The following is a 13,595-nucleotide window of genomic DNA, read 5'->3' on the forward strand; positions in this document are numbered from 1 at the left end:
ATATTTAACTTTGAAAATATTCTTGATATCTTCATCTGTTTCTGAGATACAAAGGTTCAAAGTTACCCTACACATACACCTAAAATACACATATAAAATCTGGTGTGAGGTCAAAATATAGTTTATAAAATGGTGTAGCATGGAGAATGTGCAGCATATTGTCTTCATTATCTTCAGAAGGGTTCCATGTACCCAATGTTGTACTGAAGGACATACAAAATTTTTGTACACATAAATTCCAGTCTTAGGTGTAAAATTAGTGTTGCATTACTGATATTTCAATTTCATATAAGTAAAGTATCAAAATTTTACTTGTGCATAGAGTCCTTTTCACATGATTTGATTTAATTTGACACACCCTGTTGTAGATGGAACAGGTAGGAACCAGCAGAAAAATGTATGTATCAACACACAAAATAGCCTAATATTCTATTGTTTAAAAGACTGTGAAAAGTGGATACCAACTGCCTCATTTATTTTCCTCAGCACCCTTAAAAATTTTCTCAGAAATTTTTGCATGTGAACATATTTGCACTTGTTTATGTTGAGAGACAGGAGACAGTAGCGGTGGGAAAGAGACAGAAAAGTAATACTAGACATTGGTTGTGGTATAGAAAGAACAAGGAGACAATCAAAATGGCACTATGACAGAAAGAGAGAGACACAGTGGCAGTGGGACATAGTTGACACTGACAGAATAGTGCTTGGAAAAGAGTGAAGAAGGCAGTGCCTCTGGGAGAGGAATACAAAGAAGGAGAAAGTGGAAGTGGGTAAGAGCCAGTGAGAGTAGGAGACAAACATGTGACAATGAGAATGAGGGACACAAAAACAGTGACCGTGAGAAGAGACAACAGCAATGGTAAAGAATGAATGAGATATTAGCAGTAAGAGAGATCAAGAGAAGACAGAGCCAGTGAGAGGTGACAGTAGTAGTAGGACAGAACAAAGGAGACCATTACTGTGAGATATGAGACAGCCACAGTTAGAGAGACACAAAGAGATAGTGACAATGAGTTGGCCTAAATGAGTAATTGTTAATGGGAAAGTAGGGTGGATAGGTATGAGGAACTTACACCAATAGACCAGTGGGTATAAGTGATTTACAATATTGGGAGTTTGTGGGAGTGAGAAGTGAATTTTGTGTTAAAAAGAATATGAATATGTTCACAAGCAAAAAATATTTGGAAAATTTTAAAAGTTGACAGGAACATAGAATGAGGCACCTTGTACCCTACTTTTCAGTGTTTTAAACAGGAGTGCATGTATGGTTTTTATTATTTTCCAAAATAGCCATATCAGATCACTGTGCACTTAAATATGACATAAGCAGAAGTCATAAGATTTTTGATATTATCTAATCAAAATTTTAAATAAATAAACATTGATACATGTTTAAGGTAAGAATTTCTGTAAATTATCATATTTCATGTCTAGCTATCAATACCTGTTAACAGTATGAAGTAGGATAGATTACTACTCACCACAGGGAGGAGGCATTGAGCAGCAGACAGGCACACTAAAAGGAGACTGCTTAATACTACCAACTATTGGATTAGTCCTTCATCAGATGTAGACAAAACATAAACACATTCAGAATTTACAGCTCTCACACATATGGCCACTGTAATCACCAAGCACCAAGGCCTGACTGTGACAGGAGGGAGCAGAGATTTTGGCTATGTTGGACCCTAGGGGTACAGAAGAGGTATAGGGTGGGAAGGGGAAGAGATAAAGCAGCTGATAATATCACACAGTCAACTTTGAATGTGACTACCTGCCATTTTATGCCATTATGAGTAGCAATAAATTCTATTTCATATTGTTGTGTTCAATCTGAGCTTGTTCATTTTATAATAATACCTCCCAAAAAACTTATATAATTGAGGCCATGTCCTATGAAGACTGTATAAAAAAATTTGTTTATAAATATTTTCTCCATCCTTTAATAGTCTTATATATAGGGTTACATCAAGAACAATCACTTCACTATCTAAATATGTAACACATTACTATGCTTTTGTGATAGCACAGTACTCAACTTTTTCTGGAATCTAGAGCAAAATGATAAGTATGGCTTTGTTGTTGAGATGATGTGTGTTAAATCATCAACTGTTTAAATATTTTCTATGCACTTTTGAAATTAAATTCCGATTTTTTTCCCCATATGTTTCAGGAAATGAAGCTGTTTACACCAGGAGGTGTACTACTAGGCTCAGTTGAACAGGAATGGACATTGATTAATCCTTCATTCGTTGTGCGAGATTCTGATGGGAATATTGAATATGTCATAGAAGGTCCACAACATTTCCCATGCACTAACTACGATGGAACAACATTCAAAGTATGTTTTACTAGAGATTAATTATTTTTATGACTAACTTTTATGTCAAGAAAGGGAAAGTTGCTACTCATCATATAGGAGAGATGCTGAGTCACAGATGGGACCAACAAAAATACTGTCACAATTGCTGGCCAAAAGCTTATATTATGGCAGTCTTTTTGGTGTGCCTATCTGCAACTCAGCATATCCACTGTATGATGAGTAGAAACTTTCCTTTTCATAATCATGTTATATTCCATCATGGATTTTCATTGTTTAACTTTTATGTCATTTGCAATGCAATTATAATGGTTTGAGAGTGAAAATCGATTACTTTGTGACTAGTTACTTTTAATGCAACTGTAGGACTCAGCAGTGTCTCGTGTGAATTAAGCCTTTGGGGAGGATCTTTGAAATGAAGCTCAAGTAAAAAAAATAGACAGTTTATGTAGCAGCTTGGATCAGATTATTAATTATTCAATTGATGACGAGATCAGATACACAGCTGTGAACGCTGCTAATAAATATTGTAAAATTTCATGAATGGTATGGTAAGCAGTGGATGAAGCATTCTGTGGAAGGGGCTAGTGGTTATAAACAAGCATTCCCTTCTCAACCCATCCGCTAAGCCTCTCCTGATCCAGGATTCTGGGTGACTTTTCCATAGCTTTCCACATTTTCTAAACCTCACCAATCCTTTTTCTTCAGCTCTCTCCCTTTCTCTTGAACCCTTCTGCCAGAATACTGAGCTCCTGGCTCTAAAAGCTTTCATCTTTCCATAACATTTGTACATGTTTTCTCCTGCCACCACTTGGTGAGTAGATTTTTTTGTCTTTTCCACTATATTATATGTAAATAATTAGTTACTTACCTTGTTGAATCAGAAGTGGTGATCATTACTGGTCAAATTTATATACTATCATTCTTTGCTGCAGAAGCCCCGATTTGATTTTTTATAGATTACACCACCTGCTTATATGATTGCAATAATTTTGCTTAATAAGAAAATCTTCTGACAACTCAACTTAACTGAGGCCCTTGGAGACCAAATGTTAGTTTTGAGTGAATGATGTTCAAAGTTGAGATACTCCAGAAAATTCCATGAACAACTTAAAGAAAAAATAATTATTTTCACACTTTTGAAGCTTTATTGTAAATCAATGTAGAACTTTGTCAATTTAGGAAATTTTATTACAAATTCATAGATCACAGTGACATTAATAGGAACACTTTAATGGCATTCAGTAACTTAATACGAGGCTCTCTCTCTCTCTCTCTTACACACTGTCATTGCCAACCTCAAGGCATCAGTCTGCATTGCACTTCAGCCGCATAAACACAGCTGCCATCATTGTTGCTCTCCCCCGGTGTGGATTACGAAATGTAATTCGGTTTCTGCAAGCAGAAGGGAATAGTGCAGCAGAAATTCATCAGAGAATGAGCTGAGTGTATGGTAATATCTTCATGACTGGTGGCATTGTGTGTGAAAGTTGCCAAAAGTTAAAAATGACCAAAATGATGTGCATGATGAAGGGAGCCAATGATTAAAGTCTGTTGTTACAGCCGACCTTTGTGAACGAGTTGACAGAATGGTACAGTCCTGACCTGGCACCCAGTGACTTTCACCTATTCCCTGAACTGAAGATGTGGCTAGGAGGGCAGCACTTTCAAACAAATGAAGGTCTTCAAAGCAACATTAATGCTCATTTGAAATCATTGGCTGCAACATTTTTTGAAGAGACTATTGCAAAGCTTGTCCACAGGTACAATAAATGTCCCAATCTTTTCGGTGATTATACTGAAAAGTAACCACAAGTGTACAAAACTTTTGGTAATAATATAATTGTTTTCTATGAACTTGTCTTTTATTTGCAGCCTATTGGAGGCTGAAGGGAAAAAAAAGAAAAAAGAAAAAAACCGCCCTATACTTTAGTTGAACAAGACTATGAGTCTGCTCGGGGTCTGTCATGTTCATTTTCTTCAGCTTCCTCATAATTTTGACACACTGGCTTCAATGTTCTTGCAGCTTCATGGTGCACAAGTTACTTCTACAATTCATGATTCACTCATGCCAAAAACGAAAGTAAAGTCTGTAGGTCTCTGTACTTTGGATATTTTAACTAAGGTTTTTCATTATTTATTTCTAGATTAGGGAAGACACTGACATTTCCTCTGCAACAATGCTCTTTCTTGTAATTAACATTTTGAAAATATTCCAGCTCTTATTTGAGAGATTCTTTGTAAAACAAGATGAAGGGTGATTTCTTTTGAAAATGAAACCACTGCATTTTTCTCAAGTCTTCTTGAGATAACCATTGAGTCCACTTAATATGATGAAATTATTTTCAGTTGGAAATGAGCAATGCCAACTCATCAGGCACAACAATTGAAGGATTTTACCTGACAACCTTTTCAATAATTCCAAAATCTTGGTCTATATAGGAATGACCAGAACTTTACAATGGATTAACTTTAGCTTGACCCTTAACATTGTCACTGAAAGCTTTGTTGTGTTTAATTGATGTAGGCAACTACTTAAAGAGTGTAAAGTACAGGAAGAAATTTCTTGACACCCATGAGCAGCTTGACTCTCATACCAAATGTATGTTGTTGCAACTGTAGAGGCTAAATCATATACAGAATTTGTAGGTCCACAACTGTCTTGCATAATATGCCCTGCTCAAAGGATACACAGATATATGGAGTGCCATTGGCAGGTCGAAATACATTACTGTTCGTGAACTGTTATATTTTGAACTTTTTTGTCCTGCAGTTTTGCTCTCTAGCTGTCTGTTTCTTAAGCAGATGTAATTCCTGTTCAAGAGTCAGAGTCTGAACATTTTTGTGTCTCCATGAACTATAAAATTCTGCATCTTGTCAAACAACACACAAGTTTTGGTACATAGAAATCAGACTGAAGGCAGCATTGAACACATACCTATAATTCTCTTTAGCAGGTGGTTTATTATTTTCTGTGCAGCACTCTTTGTAGAGTTCATACATTTTGGTTATATTTAGCTTAGAATGACAAGAAATTACATTCTATTACTATGACTACCACATTTTGGAAGAGAGTTTATATTGTCCATAACAATCTGATTTTGTTTATCAGGAAGGTTTTTCCTGGTTATTTATGTCCTATTCAGTCTTTTGATGAAACTTCAGTGGAAAAGTCATTGACAGTGTGTTTGTTCCTCACCAATAACATTAACAAGAAAAACAGCTTACATACTCGGAATCCTTTCAGAATATTAAGTGCAGCTTACATTTTTTTTTTTTTTTTTTTTTTTTTTTTTTTTTTTTTTTTTTTTTTTTGCATCTATGGCACCTTTCTTCACTGTATTAGCTCTTGCATTGAAACTGAAGAGTTAATGATGTTGGAGATTCCAGATTTCTAGATATTAATATTCATCAATTATTTCCTTTCATCTTCATTAATACTTTCATTACATAGAAATTTGCAATTGTGAATGTACATCTTACATTACTGTGTCCATGAACTTTCCCCTGCTGATTTCTGTACTCTTTTCCTTCATTCTGAAGTCTGAACTTTTATTTCTTTTCCAATTATCTGGTCTTTTTAATCTCAAAGTGGGAACAAGTAGGATTCCTGTTTACTAGTTAGTGATCCAGTGGGCCAATTCTATTGCTGCACTCATGCACTGTGCTCCAGGTGTAGGATATGGTGATGATAACTGACAGAATATATGTTTGCCCAGTTGTACATTTATTTGTGGAAAAGGAATGCACCACCAGTGTACAATATTCTCTAATACTGAAAGTCTGTGATCTCACAGGTGTGTGAATGCAGTATCAGGTTTTGAACAATAGGTGTGTCTGGACACTATTCCTGGAATGTGTACAATCCTTAGTGATCGAGCACACTGTCTGATTGGGAAGCTGTAGGAAAATGATAGACACATGAACAAACAAAACTGATAACCATCTTCCTGATCCACGTGGTGCTGTGTACTTAGGGAACATGAGGAAATGGGACAGTGCTGTCTAAAGAATCCCATAAGTGTTGTTGGGAGCCTCACATTAAGCTTGACCAATATGACCCATGACAAGCAGAATCATTCTTGTGGAGAAGTATCTACACTGTTCTGTTGCTCAGTTTGCACTGGCTTCTGCTTTGTCTTGTGTGTGCCCATGCAAAAGGTGCTGTTGCCAAAATTTGGCCTAAAAGTTAATCTGTGCTGGGTACTTATAGTTTGTGGTGGCTGTAGCTATGGTGTATGCATTTCATGGCATGCCTGCCACACAGATCCCTCTTTGGGGAGTGGAACTTGGGAGCAGAGAGAAGGTGCTAGTTATCAGCTTTTGTCTAGGACGTTTGACACTCACGCACTTTCTGATGACATCAGCAGCAGCATAATGGTGGTGGGTCATTCTGCCATGACTGTGTAGTGGCCAGTGCCTTGACACATGGCTAGCAGAGCACATGGTGGGTGTTCAGCTTGGAAGATGCTAACACACAAACAAAGTCTGGTTGTCAGTTAATACTAGAAACAAAGGGTTCACAAGTTGTACAGTTTACACCAAATAATGAAATAAAGCTTTCACAAAGTAGCACTGTTCATAGTTCACAAAGTTCACTGACTCAGTCTGATATGGAAGCACAGTGTGGCACCTGATCTGACCTTGACACTCAAGACAGTGGAGGAAGACGAACTACATGAAGCACCTTAACTTTGGTGAGTGTAGTATCTTTGTGACTCAAACACAGTTCCTGAAACTGCAGCAATGGGTAAAGTCCAGAGTTCAGTGTGAACACAAACATAGAAATTGGTGCAGCAGTTAATCCAGCCTCAGTGTCCAATGCAATGGAGGCAGAGAGATGTGGTTGCAGGTCCAGGAGCTGTGATGGACGAGCTACCAGTGACACTGGAGCTGATGACCAAAGCTCAATAGAGATCAGCGGCTGATACAGCCAGGTGGAAACAGAGTCTCTACAGCAAGTGACGGGTCATGGGGCATTTTCTAACCCCACACAATGACTGGGGTGCATGCATAATGCATTATGCAGTGTGACATTTTTAGTACACAATCCAGGAATTTAAAGCAGATGCAGTGGCTATTGCAAGTGAGCAAGTGAGGTAGTCCACTGGCAGCTCAGCTAGAGGTGCTGGATGCACCTGTGGGAGGTTATGGCCCAAGTGGTTACACTGGCTGTTTGGGCAAGGGGCATGGTGGAACACGGGTGGGGAGGGGGGGGTGGGGGTGGGGGGGGGCGGAATCTGAGGCACAAGTGGCGATGTGGCATCCATGCATCAGAGGAAGTGCGGGTGTGGGTGTGGGTGTTACTGGAGTGTCTCCCTATCCAGTAGTGGGAGAAGTATTAGTGGTAAAAAGGTTCTCTTATACTAGATAAAATATATGATGAGTTGATGGAATGGAAAAGAGTTAATTCAGCTTCACTTGGTTAATCAAGACATTAGCCACCTTGTCATTGTACTTGATGTTGAATGCTCTTTTGCCATGGATGATCACATGGTGTGACCCTGAGTAGCACAGCTGAATTGGTGGCTGTACCACATTAGAGCACAACTTTGCGAGAGTACAGTGCAGCAGATTGGTGTGTACAAACACTTTTCAGGTGCCATGCAATGTTGGTACATGTGGTTGGTGGACAGCCATAGGGGTGCACAGATAGTCTACTAATAGTGGGATCAAGGGATTGTGTGATGGTGGTACTTCCGCATGATATCTCCAGGAATGATGACGTATTGGCTGTAGACGAGATTGGCAGGTGATGCACTGATCTCTTACTTATGTTCGCAGAGTGAGGAGTACCAGTAGGAGTGCTTCTATCCAGGCAAAATTGTGGAAGTGAGGGAGACTTTCAGGAATCTATGGAGCTGCTTCACCACACCATTAGATGTGGGGTGGTAGCTACTTGTTCTGCAGAACTGCACACCACAAGGTCAGGTGATGTGAATGAATGAACAGCACACACACAAATTAGTGCACTTGGTCTCTTCTGACGTGACTGGGGCATGTAGGGGGCCACCCAGGTGTCAGCAAGGGTTGTGGTGATGGTCTCAACAGCGATATCCACTATCTGCATTGCCTTTAGCCATTGAGGGATTGATCCACCATTGTTAGCAGGCACTGCTTGCCGTGGAGCAGAGGCAGCAGGACCAACATCTTCACATTGACATGTGCAAAGCTTCAAATCGTGCCAGGAAAGTAGCTGACGGGTGCACAGACATGCGTCCCAACTTGGACATATTGGCATGTGGTGCAGGTGTGTGCCCATTGTCAGCAGTCTTTCTGGGTCCCTGGACAGGTGAAACATGTAGCAACAGGTGACATGGTATTATAGATGCCAGTGTACGATAGTCTGACATGGTCGAAATTGCTGTGCTGGGATTTCTCCAACAGAAATGGGCACTGTGTCCCTGTAGATATGTCACATCAAATCTTATGGGTGGAGCCAGAAATGGGCACTAGTTTGAGTCATAGGCCAAGGGAGGCACTGTGGTAGAGGCTGTCCAAATGATCATTGCTTTCCTGTTATTGGGCAATGTCCTCAAAGTTCACAGGAGATACAGTGGTATAAGCACGGGACAAACAGTTGGTGAATATATTGTCTATCCTGGAAATATGGCGAATATCTGTAGAGAACTAAGACATACTTCAACTGCTGGGACTGCTGGGACGAAAATTTGGCATTGTTGACCCAAAATTTATGAGTGGTGATATTGTGGTCAGTGTAAATAATGCAGGAATGGGCTTCTACTGATGGATGGAAGTGTTTTGCCAACTCATACACCACAAACAACTCTAGGTCATAGGTAGTCCAAGTGTGTTGCAACACCTATAGCTTCTGAGAGAAGAAGCTGAGTGGCTATCAGCTAATGCTGATGTGCTGCTGAAGCGCTGCACCTATGGCACTCTGACTAGCATTCACAAACACAGTCAGTTAAGTGTCATACACTGGGTATAAAGCAAGGGGAAAACAACTGTCTATATGTCTCTATATGAGCACAAACTTCTGTGTCTTATCTTTGTGATTCTTATGAGCAATATATGTTTGCAGCAGTAGACTTGTAAAACAGTCAGCGTCAAATACTGGTTCCCTACATTTCCTCAATAGCTTTTCTCAAAAAATAAAACTTGTAAGGGTCTCAATTCCAATTTGAACATTCCTGTTTTTCTCCAGAATTATTCTTCATAGCACAGACAGTAAATTCATACTCACTGTCTATATGATCTCAAGACTGAAAAAGACTACTATGGTCACAGTCACAATCACCATTATAACTTCTTGATAATCAATAAAATGTTTATTTCTTAAGATTCAAAAAACAGCCACAAACACCATTAAAAAATTGTCAGAATCACAATGTACATACATGAATCATTTATTTAATATACAGGATACTCATCAATACACCCCTGGAAATTGAAATAAGAACACCATGAATTCATTGTCCCAGGAAGGAGAAACTTTATTGACACATTCCTCGAGTCAGATACATCACATGATCACACTGACAGAACCACAGGCACATAGACAAAGGCAACAGAGCATGCACAATGTCGGCACTAGTACAGTGTATATCCACCTTTCGCAGCAATGCAGGCTGCTATTCTCCCATGGAGACGATCGTAGAGATGCTGGATGTAGTCCTATGGAACGGCTTGCCATGCCATTTCCACCTGGCGCCTCAGTTGGACCAGCATTCGTGCTGGACGTGCAGACCGCGTGAGACGACGCTTCATCCAGTCCCAAACATGCTCAATGGGGGACAGATCCGGAGATCTTGCTGGCCAGGGTAGTTGACTTACACCTTCTAGAGCTCGTTGGGTGGCACGGGATACATGCGGACATGCATTGTCCTGTTGGAACAGCAAGTTCCCTTGCCAGTCTAGGAATGGTAAGACGATGGGTTCGATGATGGTTTGGATGTACCGTGCACTATTCAGTGTCCCCTTGACGATTACCAGAGGTGTACGGCCAGTGTAGGAGATCGCTCCCCACACCATGATGCCGGGTGTTGGCCCTGTGTGCCTCAGTCGTATGCAGTCCTGATTGTGGCGCTCACCTGCACGACGCCAAACACGCATACGACCATCATTGGCACCAAGGCAGAAGCAACTCTCATCGCTGAAGACGACACATCTCCATTCGTCCCTCCATTCACGCCTGTTGCAACACCACTGGAGGCGGGCTGTACGATGTTGGGGCGTGAGCGGAAGATGGCCTAACGGTGTGCGGGACCGTAGCCCAGCTTCATGGAGACGGTGGCGAATGGTCCTCGCCGATACCCCAGGAGCAACAGTGTCCCTAATTTGCTGGGAAGTGGCAGTGCGGTCCCCTACGGCACTGCGTAGGATCCTACGGTCTTGGCGTGCATCCGTGCGTCGCTGCGGTCCGGTCCCAGGTCGACGGGCACATGCACCTTCAGCTGACCACTGGTGACAACATCGATGTACTGTGGAGACCTCATGCCCCATGTGTTGAACAATTCGGCGGTACGTCCACCCGGCCTCCCGCATGCCCACTATACGCCCTCGCTCAAAGTCCGTCAACTGCACATACGGTTCACGTCCATGCTGTCGCGGCATGCTACCAGTGTTAAAGACTGCAATGGAGCTCCGTATGCCACGGCAAACTGGCTGACACTGACGGCGGTGGTGCACAAATGATGCGCAGCTAGCGCCATTCGACGGCCAACACCGCGGTTCCTGGTGTGTCCGCTGTGCCGTGCGTGTGATCATTGCTTGTACAGCCCTCTCGCAGTGTCTGGAGAAAGTATGGTGGGTCTGACACACCGGTGTCAATGTGTTCTTTTTTCCATTTCCAGGAGTGTATAAGTGATATAACTGAGAGATGCACAGTGTTTTAAATAAATCTAAAATTAATCTTAGCTCTCAAGCAAGGATGCACAAAAGTGCACCAAACACAAATTCCATTGTTGTTTCACAGTGGCAAACACACATCTATTCCTTCAATATTGCATCAGCTAACATAGCAATAAAGCAGATTGTCATACCACCAAGTGAGCAGCTGTAACATAAAACAAACAGTGACCTATGTCCAAAAAAATTTACAATCCGTGTAAGAAAATGACCTGTGTTATTAGCTACCTGCACAGTCCCACAATTTGACAGTTGTTTATGAGGTAATGAGTAATAGAATAAGTGGTTTACTGCTATCTGACACAACTGCACTGTTTGATGCTTTTCGTGGTTCATTACTGTGAGGTAACACCTGCTATAGCAACAGATTTATATTATGAAAATTTATTTCAGGATTGTTTAATTATACAATTAAGTATATTAATTTTAATATTGTGTAATTAAACTAAGGTTGAACTAAAACTTGGCTCTTACACATTTACATTGGTGATCATAGACAGGTATTATTCACATGTGTAAAACTATCCTGCATGCCTGCTCATGTTATGAACATTGGCATGTCTGCTAAAGGGTTAAGTTAGAATTGTCAGCACAAGTTTATTACACTACTATACAAATAAATCTCTATCATTATTTCAAAACAACTTTCTTTTTTTTACACAAGGATCTCACATAATTTTCTGTGCAGTAGACCTCTACTACACTGTGAAAATTTCTCACTTTTAATTTATTATACAGTATTTTTTCATAGCCATGTACTGAGAAGTCTGGGAGGAAGATGAGAGAGTAACATGAAATTCTATGTTTTGTTGATGTATGTTACATATGTTGCAAATGGTTTTCTACCAATAATTCTGGACTGTCATAAATGAACTAGTTGATAAATGTAAATACATTGAAAAGTTAAAAGTTAGATTCATGAATAGTGCTTGTCATGAATCCCTAGGCTTAATATTAGAAATATTTTTAATAACAGGTTGTTGCAGGAATGATGTCCTATCTACTCCACTTGCATTCCTACAGAACAGTATTTAGTATCTTTCAACAAATTCAAAGGAATTGTGATTAGTTCTACTAATAAACAACCCAATACATATACATTATATTTTCTTCAGCAGACCCGGCATATGCAACCAATAGGCACTAGTTTAAAAAATAGTACCCCTAAGAAAATTACAAAATTCATCAGGTAAAACATAGTAATTGTGCTGCATGAGGCAACATTCCTTCTAAAATATTAAAAACTTGTGCTGATCAAATAGAATTACTCTTTAGCTGTGAGTACCTTTGAAATCATTTTATAACTTGAGACGTACACTGATCAGCCAGAACATTATGACCACCTACCATTAGCTGGAATGTCCACCTCTGGTACACATGACAGTACCAATGCATTATAGCATAGAAGTAATAAGCCTTGGTAGGTCATTGGAGGGAGTTAGCACGGCATCTGCACACACACACAGGTCACATCATTCCTGTAAATCCCAGGGAGGAATGGCAAGTTCTGATACCACGTTCAATTACATCCTAGATGTGTTCAATTGGGTTCACATCTGGAAAATGAGGGGGGGGGGGGGGGGAGGGTGGTGAGAGCACACTATGTTTCTTGAACCACTCCATAACAATATAACAATTCTGGCCTTGTGACATGGCTGATTACCTTGTTGAAAAATGCCACTACTGTTGAGAAACATGATCAACGTGAATGAGTATATGTGGTCTGAAAAAAGTCTACAATACTCCTTGACCTTCATGGTGTCTTGCACAAGCTCCACTGGACCCATGGATGCCCATGTGAATCTTCCCCAGAGCATAGTAGAGCCACCACCAGCTTGCCTCCATCCCATGGTACAACTGTCCTTGAGCTGTTCCCCTGAAGAAATTTTTAGGATTTACAAGACCATGCAATGCCCTACCACTGCATCAACATCTGGAGTTGATGGTCATATGTTCCACTTCAGTTGTAGTTGCTGATGCTATGCTGTTAACTTTGTCACATGCATGAATCGACCACTGTGGAGTCCCATTGCTAGGAGTGTGTTAAAACACACTTTTTCTCTGCCCAGCGTCAAAGTCTGATGTTAGTTCTGCCACAGTTACCTGCCTGTGCTATTTTACTGGTCTGCCCAGCCTAAGATGTCCAACATGTGAAATGAGGTATGGCCACTCAACCGCCCAATGTCTGGACATGATTTCACCTTGGTTTCACCACATATTGAAGACACTCACCACAGGACTCCTTGAACTCCTGACAAGTCATGCATTTTCTGAAGTGCGTATGCCAAACCTGTGGGCCATCACAATATGCCCTTGGTCTAATTGAGATAGATCACTTGTCTTTTCCATTCCACACATGGACAGCAGTTTCACTGATACTATGTGCCTTATACATGTGTCTGAC

General features: G+C 40.5%; 1 protein-coding gene across 1 annotated transcript in view; it reads left to right on the forward strand.

Moving 5' to 3' along the window:
* Window positions 1-13,595, forward strand: part of LOC126273067 (uncharacterized) — a 404,495-nt gene that overhangs the window by 361,308 nt on the left and 29,592 nt on the right. The window contains exon 12 of the mRNA XM_049976476.1: window positions 2,174-2,341. Coding sequence (XP_049832433.1) covers window positions 2,174-2,341 — 168 coding nt within the window. The remainder of the gene's footprint in view (window positions 1-2,173; window positions 2,342-13,595) is intronic.

Source organism: Schistocerca gregaria, chromosome 1 (assembly GCF_023897955.1).
Source record: "Schistocerca gregaria isolate iqSchGreg1 chromosome 1, iqSchGreg1.2, whole genome shotgun sequence".
Taxonomy (NCBI): domain Eukaryota; kingdom Metazoa; phylum Arthropoda; class Insecta; order Orthoptera; family Acrididae; genus Schistocerca; species Schistocerca gregaria.